A 16,962-nucleotide genomic window follows, 5' to 3' on the forward strand; every position below is an offset into this window, starting at 1 on the left:
CGAAGCTCAGCCAATGGCGGCCTGCGGGCGGGACAGACCTGGCGCTATATAAGGCAGGGCGGCGGGGAAGGACCGCAGTGGGAGCGGGGAGGCCGGACCAATCCGGGCGCGATCTCTGCCCTCCGGCGTGATGTCATCACCGTACGTCAGCTTGGCACCGCTCTTCTGACGTCACCACACAGCAGCGCTGGTCACGGCAGCGGTGGCAGCGAATTGGGACAGCAGGGTGGGACTGCAGGGTGGGACTGCCTCTCCACCACAGCAAAACAGCAGCATTTATTCCAATACAGCTGCAGTTAGTTCTCTGTACCAAACATACATGCCATGCATGTGCGCTTTTTTATATGGTGATGTTCAGTTCTTGACTGTTGGAACACAACAGCCCTCCTCCTTCTGGTGTCAGAGCATTGCTGCAGCTTTCATATCATACAAATGACTAAGGGAGGGGAAAATAAAAAAGCCCCAAAACAAGAAGAATCTGTATAATATTTTCTTTAATTGCATGTTAATGACATTGTACACACTTCAATCATAAAAACCTTTTGGAAGGTCCCCTTATTTTGGAAGTTCCCTTATTTTGTTGCCCTGTCCAAGGCAGGCAATAAGACACAAAACGCTGCTGGGCCTTCTCGGGGCATTAGCTGAAAGCAGGGGGAGGAGCTGAAAACACAGCTGAGAATTTACAGCCGCAGGAACACTTTGCAAAAGGTGGTGAAATCCAAACCAGATGCAAACCATAGGAGGGGGTGGGCAAGAAGCTGGGAGGAAGAGGATATATAACCAGTTTCCAGTTTGAGGCTGTAGTAGAAAAACCCTATAAAACTGTACACAATGAGCGCTGAGCATGTCGGCTCAGTACCAATGCTATCGGTAAGCAACGTACTAAAAAAATAACTTAAGAAAAGCTATACAGTTGGACTTATAAATACTTTATCTTTAAAACTAGTTAAGTAGTGTAAGGCTAAAAAAAAATGTTCACAGTTACTCTGAAGAGAGCTGTATATATATATATATTGCACAGTAGAAAAGTTCATTCAGTATATCATGTGTAAACAATGATTTTTTTTTTATCTTATCCTTTGGCAATTTTGGGACTTAAACATTTGCTGTGAGCAAAAGCACTTGGGTAACAAGGCACATTGGAAGCTTTTAAAGCTGCAAGAGAAATCCTTCTGACACTTGCCAGTTATCACTCTCCTTCCCTTTGAAAAATGTGAACCTATTGATTCAGAACAACACATTTCCACAAGCAGAACACAGAGTCTGATGACAAAAATATCCACTGTTCCTGGCTGTTATTCTACAGTAACTGATTTGGCCAGATTCCTTGGAAAATCCACCTAGAATGAAAAGACAGGCTTTCAGTATGTGACAGAACACAACTGGCATTCTTGCTTTGGATGGTTCACTTTGTGTGCTGTTTTGGTTTGGTGTTCTTTGCTTATTTAGAATTCCTACTGAGTTCTGCTTTATTCTGGACACGTTAATGCACACAAAAGAGTACAGATCTGTACACAACTCACTGTTGAATTCATCCTTACTTGCAAAAACCTCCTAGCAAATCTGAATATATTGTTTTGCACAGGATGCCTTTCCAATAATGGGGTCATCATTACCAAACTGACACACCTAGACAGAGTCAACAGACTAAGCCATACAACGCAATAAACTGTTCTCTGTTAGAGTGCAATATCACATTTCAATGCTCAGCTTTCCCAAAACATATTATCTGCGTTCTTCACGAATCAAACTAAGCAAACAATCTTTACATTTGTTAGAACCACCATCCACACCAATTCAAGAAAAGGCTGAAGAATTGGCAGTGAAATGCCACCTCTACTACCACAATAAGTACCAGTTGCAGCAACTACTCTAGTTCTTTGTTAGAAATGCCATATAACTTTATATTTTCCTTAACATTGGTAGGAGGAAGCTCAAAACTGCTCTAACTGGAATGCTATACACAGAAAGCACTTACATCATATCCTCTGAGAACAGCCAGGTGGAATGAAAGCAACTGGAGAGGAATAACACTCAAGATTCCTTGAAGGCAGTCAACCGTATGAGGCAGCTCAATGGTTTTGTAGGCAAATTTTGAGCTTTCTGTGTCTTCCTTAGAACACAGGATGATTGGACGACCCTGAAAATAAAGTTCTATAGTTAAGAGCTAGCTTAGAGCTGCTTGGATATATTAGTTCACAGCATATCTGTAGTGTGTTAACAAAGATAGCTAACCAGGATAATGTTAGTCCTACATAATGGGTTCTGCCATTCACTAAAAACATTCAAATCTCACGCAACAATCAGTACAGCTTTAACATTATTCTCTTTGATTCCAGACCAAAAAACATCTACATGCAACCACTTATCACTACTGGTGTTAAACTGCAAGCTGCAATGCTAATATAGCACCTTATTCATAACTTTTTAAGTAGAAAGAAATGCCATCACCACATCCTGCCTCTGAAACGTATTCAGCAAAAATCCAGTGTGCACAATTTCCTTCCCTACAACACTGCATTACTTTACAGCTTACCTGTCGAGCTGTGACCTGTTGCAGAGCATTCTGGCACTTGGTGAAGCAAGGATCCTTCATTATGACCATGATAACCGGCATTTGTTTATCTATTAGGGCTAGTGGACCATGTTTAAGCTCACCAGCTAGGATACCTTCAGAGTGCATATAGGTGATTTCTTTTATTTTCTAATGAAAGAAATGCAAATACCAGAAAGTTGGAAGTAAATTAGACTAGAAATAAAAGCTGCAAGAAGCAAAACATCCATCAATCAAACACAGTTGCTATTTTCAAGGCTAGAACAGGCACTCCTGTACACTGGGATTTCCAGCAGGCTGCCAGTAGAAATGGAGCTTGCTCATGCACGTGCATTTGCAGACAATTAAATGGACTAATCAACAGGAGTTTTTAAGAGCTTAACATCTAACACCACATTTCTAACTTCTATGAGAGACAGATATAGCTCCATTACATGAGGATATTTGTAATTAATTTAGCAGTTTCCTGCATGAACATCTTGCCTGAACTCCAGCATATTGAATGTGGTGTTTTAGGAGGACATTTTCAAACAGGCCAGCATTTTAAGTGTTATTAACTTGTAGGGTTTTTTAATTTTCTTTTTTTAAATACACTCCTTAAGTGTATTTAAGAATGACACCAAATTCACCTTATGTATGTGTTCAGTCCAACAGGATTAAACATTCTAGTCATACATGGCAGCAGTTTTACAACAGCAGAATTAAACTGTAAATAAATATGAGAAAAAAAAATGCTGCAGAAACAAAAGCTCATTTCAAGTAGCATCCAATGACTTTGAGAGATTCCTACCAGAGCTCCTTCCAGACAAGTGGCATAATTATATCCACGACCCATAACCAGCAGTGACCTTTGTTTATATAGTTCAAGAGCCAAGTCATGTATCTTCTCATCCAAGGACAAGACTTCTTTAATCATCTCTATTGGAGCACATAAAAAGCACATATAGAAATCTCCATCAACTTCAAGAAAATAGTATTTCCTAGCTTTTTGTAGTATGATACTCTAATCGCTTCTTATAACAAATACACTTAACATAATTCAAGCATTAACTTTCTATCTCTACAGTTTCGACGGTGCTTTAAACATGCTTTGTCCAGTCTTATGTAGAGTAACAAATTTAAGATGACTATTAGTTTAAGCAGAGTGCATCCCATTTGAAATACTAAAGGAAGTTCCAAACATCTGTTTTTAAAGTCAGTTTGGATTAGTTTTGTTTCATCTATACTGGTTTAAAGTGAAAGGCATTATAAATTTTAGATTACGCATGTAGGAGATCAAGGAATAATTCTCAAACAAAGCTATCCTACTGGAATTCTCATCCTCCTGCCAAGTTTTTTGGAAGTCTATTTGTAAAACTGGCAAGTAGTGTAGAAGCTAATAGCCTATTTTTCTTATACTACTTAACTTTCAAGGAGAAAGAAAGAGTGAAGCAAATATTTTTTAAAGGTTTTTTTGAGTAGAATTTTATATTTCTATATTATCCATCAAATAAGATCTCCTGAAACCCAAAGTAAGTATCAATATACCTGGCAATGATTTTAGTCCACTAATGATTTCCCTTCTTCTTTTCTGCAAAGAAATTCTGTCTTCAGACATCATGAGGCCAAACATCACAAGAGACACAAACTGGCTGGTATAAGCCTACAGACAAAACAGAACATTTAGCATGAAGTGTATTAGTATGATCTCAATCTGAAGTGCTACAATTAAAACTATAATTGGATTACACAGTGGTAAAGTATGAAAATCAAACACCAAACAGCTGTTACCTTTGTGCTTGCCACTCCTATCTCAGGTCCTGCATTGATATGTACACCACAGTCAGTCTCTCTGGATATTGAGCTTCCAACTGTGTTTGTGATGCCAACTGTTAGAGCACGGCGTTCTTTACAATACCTCAAAGCCATAAGTGTATCTGCAGTTTCACCTGGAAAACATTCACAACTTGACTTAAAGTTGTGGATAAGATAGCAACATCTCCTGAGAAATACTACAGAAGAACTTACTCTGTGTTCTGAACAACTGTATCCCTGCTCAAAACAAACATTTCAGCACTGACCTATTGTCTACATATTTGAATCATCCTCCTTTGCAACATTCATAAAGTAATAACACTGTTTTTCATTTATCTTTAGTTTGCACTCAGTAAAACAGCAGAAACAGCTCACCTGACTGACTTATAAAAAAGCAGACGTCATCTCTGAACACAGGTGTGTTCCTGTCCAAGAAGTCACTAGCAAGTTCTACCATCACGGGTAATTCAGTTAATTCTTCCAGTACTTGCCGAGTCTGTAATGAAACAATACATGATATTTGTTAATATCACAACCCATAAATACTTGACATTGAAAGAGTGAGAAAGAATCTGAATTGATTCCTACTACAAAAATTGACAGCTCGATCTCACCAAGGTGAAAAAAAGTTACTTTTCTAGCATGGTAGACAACAGCACTGGAGTTTTAATAAATAACATGGCACAAAGGCAGATTAAACAAATGCTGTAACCCCTCAACGAAAAACAAAGTTTGTGGTACAGAAGGAAAAGCAAATGAAGATCTGTTCTATTAATTGCCCAGCAACTAGCAGGTATAGATACAGCTAAGGCTGAACGTACAGCTACTGCAGCATGATAACTGGTCCCACAGCCAATAATGATCAGTCTTCGGCATCTTCTTATTTCTTTTAAATGGTCCTTCAGGCCCCCCAGCAGAACTGTAGTTAAACAAAAGAAAAAGCATGTATCAATGGTGTATTGTATTTTCCAGTTAATATACTTAAAATCATATGTGCTCAGTGCAGCTTGAATGCCTGGTCTGAGTTACCTGTGCTGTTCTCAAAATTCACCCTGCCTCTCATAGTATTGACAACTGATTCTGGTTGTTCAAAAATTTCCTTTTGCATGAACGCACTGAAGTTACCTGTTAAGAAAAACATTACAAGGTCATGCTTATATATTCACATAGTTTGTTATTTGCGAATTGTTACAGTTACAAAGAGAATATGGGCACTCATTTACATGTTTCAGCTCACCCTTCATGATTTGCTGCAGTTCCATTTGCAAGGTTTGAATGACTCGGGAAGGATCATCACTAGCTGAACGCTCCAGACGGTGAATTGAAAGCTTCCCATCAGTTACTGCTGCAATGTCATCATCTTCTAAGAAAATTACTCTGTTGGTGTGCTCAATGATAGCACTGCAGGAAAAAACAAAAGCAAGACAAACCTGACATTTCAGTAAGAGGTGGCAGCAGCACTCCTCAAAGCAATTAAATATGCCATACTGCATGTCTAGCCCCACTTCTATCTTCCTTTTGGACCTATCTACAGAGTCATCTCAAAGGAAATGGCTCCATCTGCTGCTTCTCCTGCACTCTCACAGGAAACTGGAGCAGGAGGCTCCAGCGCAGCTACTCACTTCAGCAAATTTGTGCCAATATGATTTTGCTTCTTATGATCTTGGATAGATCCCCAAGGTCAGGATCTTGCTTTTGAGACAAGTGTATACCCACACCCTGGGTTCCTCTTTAGTTTGGAACTTCACCACTATTTCTTCCTCTGATATCCCAGATGATAGCTGGATTAAAATGCCAAAAACAACACCTATTTATAGTCCACCCAAAGAAATGCCTGAACGTGGCTATTTGTACTACCTTCCTGCACTGGATGCATTTTACATAGAAGGCAAGGAGTTAATCTGCAGATGCTGCACCAGTAAACAGTTCAAATGCTGTTGTCAAGCCTCTATCACTCAATTGTCTTATCTCACAGGCTGAATGAAGTAACTCTGATAAGAAGCTATCCTATCAGAACAGAGCTGCACAGCAACAAGACAGCATCAGATTTCCAGAACCATCTCACTCCTAAGCAAAAGCAGTTCTTTGAGAGGAGTTCGAGTACTTTACTACCTTGCATCCGAAGCAAAGAAAAATTCTACTGCCTTATCCCCAACAGCATGAAGGCAAGTAGAGCTGTCCAGTCTTTTCATTCGTGAATTGCACATGTTCTTCATATTCTCAATGTTGCCTATTGAAAAAATGAGGCACTTTAAAAGCAAAACCAGACTTATTCAAGTTGGAGATTACAGACTTTACAGGTTAAAGTTACCACAGTTGCACAGTTATGCAAATACTTTTCAGGGGAAGGGAGCACTTCCACAAAAATAGAACACCTTCAGATAAAACATTTGGAGCTTCAGCAGGTAATTTTATAGTACAAAGCCTAATTAAATTTGTTTCCAATTAAAAAGTAACGAAAATTTTAGCTCTTAGAAACAACATAACTAGATTTATCAACTTACAGGTTCTATATAAAACAGGAATCTGTTCAGTGGAAAGCTTGTACTTGCTTCTAACTCCAATGAGCAAAGGACTCCCTCTCCTGCAAAAGGAAAACATCCAAGTTTATACAAAGAAAGCTGCATGCAGAGAAGTTAAAGGAAAACTGTGAAGACAAAAGACAATGTCCCATTTAACCTAAATAGGAAGATCCTCCCCAACTTTGACCATAATATTATTACATGACAGAAACTGTATAAACCTGGTTTATTTAAGACTCTCCAAAGCTTATTATATGACTAAGTGCCACATGCTTTGGTGATTCCTTCCCAATGATCTACATCCGGGTAGAGGGAGATATAATTAAAGGCACAAGTTTGAGTACCATTTTTAAATAAAGCTCACTTTAACTCCAAACCAAACTAGCAACACTTCTTTACTATTAAAATACTATTCCACCCTTGAGCATTTTATACTGTCAACCACGACTGAATCTCTGAAACTGCAGGATATTAAGATAATTTTTGAATTATATAGGTCACGTGCCATATTAAAGAGATTATTTTTTAAAAAATCTCACAGGAATACAAAAGTAATTCATTTTCTCAACACCTCAGATTACAAGTTTAGCTCCTGTTAAGCCTCTCGCTCCTGAAAACCCAAACTCCAACTGCATGTCAAACAGTTCAGTTCAGAAGATGCTTTTCAGTTAGAGTGATGACACAGCTGGCTTTTTCATTACTTTAATGTAGCCCCGTTTTAGACCACAGAAGCAATGAGCTTTCCAGTTGTATTACAAAACAGTCTTTATCTTCAAAATAAATTGAAATTAAATAAATAAATCTGTACCTTATGCCTTCCATCCCCTTTTTGATGAAGCAGAAATACTAGCATAGTCTTAACGTTTTTAACCTAACACAGCATGAATTACACATAAAATGGGCTTTTACTAACCTGGTAGCAACAGCTTCACCTGGATAATGGATGCTCTTGAAAACCAATGCAAAAGCACCTTCCTGGAAACCATGGAGACAGAAAAAAAAAATCCTGAACAACTTATCTCAATTAGTCGTGCCTCATATCACTGGGGCCCCTCTCCCTGAGGAGGGCCCAAAGGAAAGCTCTTAGTACTATCAGGAATCTCTTCCTGAAGGGCAGACTGCACCTTTAAAAGGAACTGCTCATGTAGCAGAGCAAGCTAACAAACAGTGGAACAGCTGAAAGATCAGGAAGCAAGCACTTAGGCAAGATAATTTGTCTCGTTTTATAAATAAAAACAATACCTTCCAATACAAGAATTAAAGAAATCTCAAGAGAGTTATTGATAATTAACATAACAGTTGAGTTACAAATTTAGTTTTAGTAAGAATATGCACACACAGGTTTGTCTATCATGCATTTTAAACTAAAATTCTGCAGCCACTACTTCTAGCTTCAGCAGCAAAATCTTATTAACCCATTTACCAAAACAAAGGAACCACCAAATCCCCTTACCCACAACAGAAACAGGAATAGACAATCAACAACTCCACAGTATTAATGCAGCTTGCAAAACTGAGAAGTGAAGAAGAAAAGAACAAAAGCTCTCCCACCCTGCAAAGAGATGGTAATGCTCACTCCTCTTACAATGCTCTAGTCTGAGACTACTCTGCACTTACTCTTGCAGACAGATAAAAGTTGGCCTTTCTCTTAAGTAGGTTACTGCACCACTATTCCCTCCTGACCCTCACAGACCTTTGCTTCATGTGTATTCCAGCCCCACTGGAATATTACAGAGCTGCTTTAGAGAGGAGGAAGAGGTCATAAAGAGTGTAAGGAACTGCAGGAAGGGGAGAGAAACCATGTGCTTGGAGATTGGGGTAGGAAACAAAGCAAGCTTTCTCCAAGTTTGCAGTGCATCTATCAAAGATCTTAAGCATTCACAGTGAAGTAACAGTAGATTACCACTTCACAGTTTGGGAACCAGCTACGCCATGAATCATTACAGCTTCTTAGATCTATTTCCAAACTTGGGAGCCAAGGCATCTTATCAGACAAACTTGAATCACAGCAGTGATTTAAGTTTTAAAAGATCAGAATAGTCTAAGAATGCATGCCATCCTCTGTGAGAGATATCAAGCCCCAGAGGGTCCATCAGTTACTTCAAACTTAGTTGCTTCACTCAAAAACCATGATAACCTCTTTCTTAAATAAAAAAACAAACAAACAAACAACTAAAACTTTTTATAACTAAAAAGTTAAAACAAACCCAAAAAACCAGCAACAACAAAAAAATCCACACACCCCAAAGCCACCCACCACCTTCTAATGCAATTTAGAAGTTAGCACTGAAAAGCCTTTGAAGTTCCCAAATTTTTAATCTGATTTCTTGCTCTGTTAGGCATTCTTCAGAGGCCAAAAAGCAATTTTTGCAGAATCTTCTAAGGAATCCTGCAGAGGAAGCTGAGGCATAAATGCAGAATCCTAAGGAACATCATAAATAACTTACACTCAGTAGAGGAGGAAAAAAAAAAAATGAACCTCCCACTTACCAACTGTTGAATAACTCTTTCTACCAGGGCTGAAAAGCTGGTGTCTTCACTCTCTCTGTTGTCATACATATATTTGATCAGCTTAGGGATTGTTTCTGTATCTGTTTCAGACTCAAATTCATAGCCTTTGCTTTCCTGAAACATCACATAGGAAAGTAAAAGATGATTAGATCCTTAGGCAAGAAACACTTCATCTGTCTCTCACCAGATACGGCACAATAAAACAGACTGCTCAGAACACTGCACTGGAGTAGTTCACACATATATGTGCATACCTATCTACACATACAGATAAACACACACACACATATATATATACACACACACACACCACTACAAAGTATACAGATCTGTCTTGTCATCACTTACACTCTCAGAAACACTTGCTTAGCACCTGTTAAGCAACAAGACAGGAGGGAGCCCACTCCACACATGCTTTCCATCAATTTGAGCACAATGCTACTCTGCAGGTAATTACTTTGCATGAATAGTTACAAGAACATACTGCAACTCACCATCTATGCATCTTTGTTAGACTCTCTCACACTACTATTTTATAGCGGACATCAAGCCCCTTGAATTAAAATTCTAACAGTCATGAAAGACCAAACAGCAGATGGTGAGGCATTTACTTTCAGCTTTAGAATCAACATGCCACAGACTTACCAGAAATTTTCTCAGGTCTTTGTAATTTGTGATGATTCCATTATGGATAACAACAAATTCTAAAAGAAAGATAAAGAAATAATTAAATACACATACATAAGTAATGGCAAACTAAGATATTTAATTCAGAATACACAACTTGAGAAAACAGCTTAGAAGTTCACTAGAAACTACCTGCTATCCTTTTTGGACCTACTCTAATGTACAGAGCAACAAGCTGAAGCTTGGGAATTTTGAAGGCATACAACAGTTGTTCCAAACTATACACCCAAGAGAAGAGCACCAAGACATGCCTTAAATCAATCTTTTCCAGCCATGACAATACTGATGCATTTAGCTCTTCCTTATCTTTTAAAACAGAATGTTTTCCTTTGACTAACTTGCATCAGTCTTCAAAGAACAGACCTCTTAAGCTTTTTACAGAACTACTTTAGCCTCAAAAGAGGCTATATTATTGTTCAAGTGTCTAATCTAAGTAGAACAGCAAAAACTTAGCCCTAGTATGCGACATAGATAGCCTCTTTTCCTACTTGCTTTAGGGTATTTATACTATGTAGATTCAAGGACTTTAAATCCTTACAGTTTCAAAGTGCTGCAGAGGATACATACCGTTCCCTTTATCTGATCTCTGAGGGTGACTGTTTATTGCACTTGGTACTCCATGGGTCGCCCAGCGAGTATGAGCAATTCCAAAATGCGTTTCAAAATCTGCTTTGGAATCCAAGCCATCTTGTTCTGTACACAAGAAATTCATCTGATTCAATATTTAAAGTTGAGTCTGTCTCTCACTCACACAAAATAAATAAAACTCTAGGAGAATTCCTACAGCAAAAAATCTAAAAGTTATCTCCTGGATACAAAACCATTTGCTTACTTGACATTACACTTCAGATAGTTCAGGCGGCCATGATTAAAAGTTTGTTTGGCAAGACTGAAGCATTCTCAGCCAATACTAACAGCTAGACCAACAGAACTCATTACTACAAATAATAACATAAACTTATTAAAACACAGCTTCACAGATGGAAGCGCAGCACAAAGCAGATTGTGATAGCAGCCAGCTGCTCAAATGCTCGTACATTCTGTCAGAGTCCATGTTCTGACATTTCAGCTACCAAGGACAGAAATCACCAAAGTAAAGCACAAAGGGAGCCCAAGTACTGAACAAAGAGGCAACTAAACGAGAGGGGAAGTAGACTGATAATTTCACAGCACGGTATCTAGAGGTTGGATTGCTTTTCAAGTGCAGACTATTTAACCAACATTAGATTACCTAATGTGGTTATTTCTGCTACAAAATCATAACAGCAAACTTCACGGTCCAACTTTCTGCTGAGATGCAGATATTACCTGGCTGGATGGCCAAAGTAAAGGGGTATTTTTAAAGGCACTTACTGTACAACTCTTCTTCCAGGGCTTTTACTTTTCCTCTTTTCTTGACCAGTTTGATAAACCTTTCCTTATCTTCATTATTATTCCCATCAATTGCCACTCCTGTAATATGGGACAGACACATGTGCCATTGAAAGCATGAAATACACTGGATGAGAAAAGAGCTGAGAAAAATACAATTGAGCACATGCAGATGCAGTGGTTATTCGAAAACTATCCTTCCCAGAGAAATCTGTCACTAGACCTGCGTATGTTCCAATCAAACTGATTTCAAATCACTTAAAATCAAACCAGGTTGACATCTAACCACTGCACAGATGAAAAAAAGCACAAGGGTCATCTCAAATTTTGCTTGAGGATACACTGATATATTTTGTCTGGTAAAATTAGGGAACTCAAATTAAAAGTTCAAGCTTCCTCACCTTTTCACTAGGACTTACATGTACCAAAAACAATGAGGCACAAACAAAATGACCCTCAAGTTTTCTTCCTCACACCTCATTTACTTTGCTTAGGTGGACTAAACTTACCTGCAGAGTCGTATCCCCTGTATTCTAGTCTCTGTAATCCTTTTATCAGGGTTTCAAAGATTTCCTTCCGAGTCCGAGGCACTCTGTAGTTCAGATAAGCAAAAATTCCTGTTTAAAGAGAAAAGCGGAAGGAGGATTAAGAAAAGCAGATTTTGTTTTTAGTCATTATACCTTCAAACACAGCTTAAAACTCTTTACTATCAGCATTACAGAGAGGCCCTAGGAGGATACCACCTCTCATTTACTGCAATTCTTGCTAATGGGTTTTTAAATTGCAAGAGCTCAAACACAATAAATGAATCAGGAGTATCACAGCGATCACAAACACAAACTTTCCTGGCTGATTTATTCTTCCCATAATACCCACCAGGAGTTAAACAGCTGAGAGAGCTTAAAAAAAAATAAAATAATTCTACTTTTCATGAAAACCACAGCTGAAAATGGGAACATCGTGATCTATTTCATATCCAAATCTAAAACGAGACATCCAAAGAAGGCACATATTCAGCAGCCCTACCACAAGGCGATTTTTGTAATCAAAGGCACAGCCCTAAATACCCATGGGTAGGTACTAAGGCACAACACTATTTTTGAAAGGCTCCAGCTTAATCTAGTATACAACAGCCACTTCAGCAGGAAGGGAACAGGGAGGCCAATATAAAGAAAGGGCAGAAGTCAAAAGGATAAGACAACAAAGGAAAGAAACAGAAGATGCAGAACAGGCTCACCCAAAAACCAAGCGCTCACCCCTGGCTCTGCCTCACACAAAGCTGCCTGCCAAACCCTGCACAGACATCGGATCCCTTCGCCTGCCCCACATCACTCAGCTCAGCTCCTACAGAGGCAGCACAGGAAAGGCACGCACTCCCTCCTTGCCTACTTGGCAAACAGAAGGAGCCTGACAGAGCCCGCACGTCTGACCTTGCTTCTCTTCAATAGGCCACTCATCAACCAAGAAGCAGCTTTTTTTTTTTTTAGGTTTTTGGGGTTCTCCACCCCCCTCATACACACAATGGGTTTTTTTTTCCCTCTTAAACTGAGTTTGTTGCGGTGACATTTTATCTTTAGAAAAGGTTTAACAAAAAAAAGCATCACCTGCAAAGGAAAGCACAACCATTTATTTCCTCTGCCCAGTACCTCCCATGGGGCTCGTATCTATAAAGGTAAACTATGCCCTGATATTAACCCTTGTAAATCTGCACTCCGGTACAACAGAGAAGTCTGATCTCACCGTTTCAAGCTCACAAAAGCCAGACTTGAAGAGCTCAACAGATAAGCAGTTTAGAGACAAGCATTTTAAATAGAAAAAGCCTTTGTTTGAAATTCAACACCCTTTTCCCCTTCAATTACAGCAGGAAGAAAGTTACAATGATGCTCCAATAAATCTTCTACATACATACTGTTGGGAATTTGGGACTCCTTGGTCTGAGGCCACGAATGCTGCTGATCTGACAGGGAGACCAAGGGACTGTTACATTGGTCTCTGCATTTATCTTGGAAGGATTAGAGGCTGGAACACAGATTTCTGTTTAAGAAGTAGGATTTATGAGGATCTTCGCCTGATTGTTTCTAGAAGCCCAACATTAATGGAGATATAAAGGCATTTAAAGAGGTATTGGGGAATTTGAACAGCAAAATACTGTTCTTCATGGATGCTTTGAAAAAGTGTGCCTCCAGTTATATAAAGCCACCTTAGACTGAGAGCTTATTGATCATTTTTCCAGACAGACATTTACCGTTCTCTGGCAGTAACCACGAACCTCAAGAGCAGCATTCTTCAATACAGATTTCTCAACATCATTCCAAAACATTGCTACACACCTCGTTTCAGACTCAGCTCTACTTTCTAGGCCAGATTTCACAATGTATTTAGGACGCATCGGGCTTGTGAGTTCCATGTGGCATCCTGGACGATGCAGAGCTCCAGGAAAAACCTTCCTTTGGGACCATCCTCACAATGCTGCCAGTGTGCTGCGATTGTTAAAGGGATCCTTGTTTGCAGGGAGCTGGGGCTGAGCTCACACACGTGAACCAGGGGAGGCTCAGAAGTCACTGGGGCCATTACAACAAAAGCAATAACTGCAGCCTGACTTCTCAAGAAATACATTAAGACCCTTTGACTTAAAGGAAATCAATCTTGCTCTCAGCACTGTTTCTCTGCTACTCCTCTGCTTCACAATATACCCACTAGCCTATTTTCTTCTCTACTCAGTCATCGTTTTGACTAGATTTAAAGTACACTGCTCAGCACGCAGAGAAGCAACATTTGATAAAGAGCTCTTATAGCTAAACTCCTCCTGGAAGCAAATCAGTGTGACTGAATCCTTGATGAATCATAAAGAGAGGTCTGTGATGCTACAAGTCCCTTTATAACAGCCTCCCCAAGCTGTTGGAGGCCATTTCCAGAGCTTGCTTCTCCCCAATAAAGACCCAAGTGTTCTCTAAGTTAATGCAATACTGATGCGATACACATCAAGTGCTGGCACAACACAAGCAACGTAATACTTTCCTAAGTGATACAAACAAACACATACTCCAATGAAATGACTTAAGGAGCATTTTACCAGGGCATTGCTTTCTTGACCTCAATGCTGAGCCTGGTTTACAACTTTCCACTACTACCCAGTTTGCATAAAAGCAGAAACTACGTCAACTATAACACAGCCTACCTTCAGGATCAGACACTCAAAACAGAGGGTTGTTACAGACACAGAAAGCAAGGATGTCCATTTGCATGCACACCATGACTTCAAAGTTTCCCCCTTCAGGACTGCAAGCTGAGCACCAAGAAGGGGAGGAAAAAAAAACGTTCACTGAGTATTTTTTGTGGGAAAATTCCACAAGAATCCTTGCAATGGCAAGATTTCACCAAAATCAAGAAGGGGGCAGCCTGTGCTTGAAGTTTGAGCAGAAAATATTATTATTATTTTAAATAAATGGGTACCTTTAATGAGGTAAGCACAGCACCAATGCCAGAAACAGCTCTGTAGCAATCCCAGACACAACCTCACATCCTGACAAAATGATTTATCTTTAAATAGGTAATCAGTTTTAAGAATATTTTTCCCATTTTTTTTTTTATTTTTATTTTTAAATCTGCATAGTTTTGCTACCCAGCCTTTAGATACATGAGCATGATAACATCTCATCTTCGTTTCCTGAAGAGCATGTGTATGTCAGTACTTCAGTGCTTAAGGACTTATGCATTTTCAAAACAGTGAACACTGGCATCAAACCTTCTTGTGCTACCTAAAGCAAGAGGAAACATAACAGGACATTTCTACTCCTAAACCTCAAAAACTTCTACATCAGAGCAGCTGCAGCTGATCTTTAAATCAATCCCTTCCTATGAAGCTAGAAGATCTTTAAATCAATCCCTTCCTATTTAAACTATTTTTTGTGATTCTGAACATTCAGTGTAGGAAGGGGATTACAGCACAGCTTTTGTGTTAACAACCACCTTATTAAATGGGCCAAGATTTAAAAGTTTGGGGAACAGACCAGTGATTCCCCGGGGCTTTTTGCTCTCACCTATTCTGCAATATTTGCCCATTTTGCTACTGCTGAAGGTGGCGGATCTCCAGACACAGATGGAACAAACTAACGTTGTGGCTTCACTGCCTTTGTGAATTACTGCTCCGTGCCATTCCACACTGAGTCAGTCGCTCCACCCCAAGCTCACTGATCTACCAAACTCATTGAACGGCGTTAACACCCTCATTTCCCAACCATAAGTCTCTGACACCATCACGGTGCGCCTCATTTACTGCCCATACCTTTGGTGTGCACAGAGCCAATCTCTCACCTGAGGCTTTGGGGACAGCCACTGGGTCACGTAGGTACTAGCTGACACCTCCTACTCCCATTCAAGAGAAAGGCTCTGAGGCAACTCGCTTTTTGAGGTTACAAAGAGAACACAGAGGTAGAGATACAGCTATCTAACTCAAAAAGAACACTTTTAGGGGAAAAGCCAGCTTTAGGTCAGCCTGCACCTCACAAAGAAGGTTTTGTCCATGACTGCTGAAAATGACAGGCGCAGTTTTTTCTCCTTTCAACAAAAAACTTCCCTCTGAGGCTCAGGGGAAGATTCAGGGAGGGGACAGGTGAAGTTCAGCTTCCTCTTCCCTCATAACCGGAATATATTGCATTAGCGGTCTTTGTGCCCTTTTAATCTCACCCACGGCACACCTTGAGCAATCCTACACCGGATGCCGATAGGATCTTCTCTGTCTTCACGAGATAAGGGAGGTGGATAAACTCTCACCAGCTAAGAATGAGACTCCATCACCGCCTTTGTTTGCAAACCGCAGGCTCTCCCCGGGGCTGGGCGCACAGCTTCACCCCGGCAAGCACAGCAGGCAGCAGCGCTCACCGTAACGTCAGAGCCCGGGGCCGTTCCCCACAGCCGTTCGCCCCCTCTCCCCGTGCCCACAAAATGGACGCCCCCTCCCAGGGGCTCTCCGCCCCGCACCGTCCCGCGGATGCATAAGGGACAAAGCAGCCCTCGTCCGGCTCCCTTCGCGGAGCCACCGGACAGAACGCGGCTCTCCGGGCTGGCGCTGCCCGCAGCGCCGCCTCTCGCTCCCTCACTCACCGCACATGGCGAACCCTTCTCGCTGACAGGAAGCGCGGCTCCCACCCGACGGCCCGGCTGAGGGCTTGCCGCCTTCTCGGCAGCCTCTTATAATGCGGCCACGCTGCCTCCGCGCTCATTGGCCGGGCCCGAGCCCCGATCCGGGTGCACGGCGGGGGCAGAGCTCTGGCGGAGGCGGAGGGCCGCTCCGGTTCGCGCCCAGACCCCGCCCGGCTCCCCCTGCCCGGGGCGCCGCGTCTCGCCCGGCCCAGCGCGGGCCTGAGGGGAAGCGGCGGAGCCCCGCGGTGCCGCTCGGCGGCCTTCCTGTCAGCGGGGTGCCTGCGGGATGGGCAGCCCCTCGCCCGGCTGCGCAGGGGAAGCCGTCCGCGCTCTGCAGCCCGCTCGCCAGCTCACAAGCATTTAAAAGCACTCCGCAGCTCG

The 16,962-nt window shown here is 41.1% G+C and overlaps 1 protein-coding gene across 1 annotated transcript; it reads right to left on the minus strand.

The window, feature by feature from the left end:
* Positions 1 to 478: 478 nt before the first annotated feature.
* GFPT2 (glutamine-fructose-6-phosphate transaminase 2) lies at positions 479 to 16,688 on the minus strand. Its single transcript, XM_072348180.1, has 19 exons — positions 16,543 to 16,688; positions 11,949 to 12,056; positions 11,422 to 11,520; positions 10,636 to 10,761; positions 10,027 to 10,085; positions 9,361 to 9,495; positions 7,784 to 7,845; positions 6,853 to 6,932; positions 6,461 to 6,578; positions 5,586 to 5,749; positions 5,378 to 5,473; positions 5,170 to 5,267; positions 4,724 to 4,844; positions 4,325 to 4,482; positions 4,082 to 4,196; positions 3,345 to 3,472; positions 2,537 to 2,704; positions 1,979 to 2,140; positions 479 to 1,340 (listed from the first exon to the last, which is right to left on the minus strand). Exons 1-19 carry the CDS (start codon positions 16,547 to 16,549, stop codon positions 1,296 to 1,298), a joined length of 2,049 nt encoding a protein of 682 aa, XP_072204281.1. The 5' UTR covers positions 16,550 to 16,688; the 3' UTR covers positions 479 to 1,295.
* Between the last annotated feature and the right edge of the window lie 274 nt (positions 16,689 to 16,962).

This window comes from Excalfactoria chinensis, chromosome 13, assembly GCF_039878825.1.
Source record: "Excalfactoria chinensis isolate bCotChi1 chromosome 13, bCotChi1.hap2, whole genome shotgun sequence".
NCBI lineage: Eukaryota > Metazoa > Chordata > Aves > Galliformes > Phasianidae > Excalfactoria > Excalfactoria chinensis.

Coding starts and splice junctions, on each gene's coding strand:
- GFPT2 (XM_072348180.1), bottom strand. Junction 4,483..4,723: donor CTTTTTTATAAGTCAGTCAG/GTGAGCTGTTTC, acceptor AATGTTTTCCAG/GTGAAACTGCAGATACACTT. Junction 2,705..3,344: donor CTTGTCTGGAAGGAGCTCTG/GTAGGAATCTCT, acceptor TTCTTTCATTAG/AAAATAAAAGAAATCACCTA.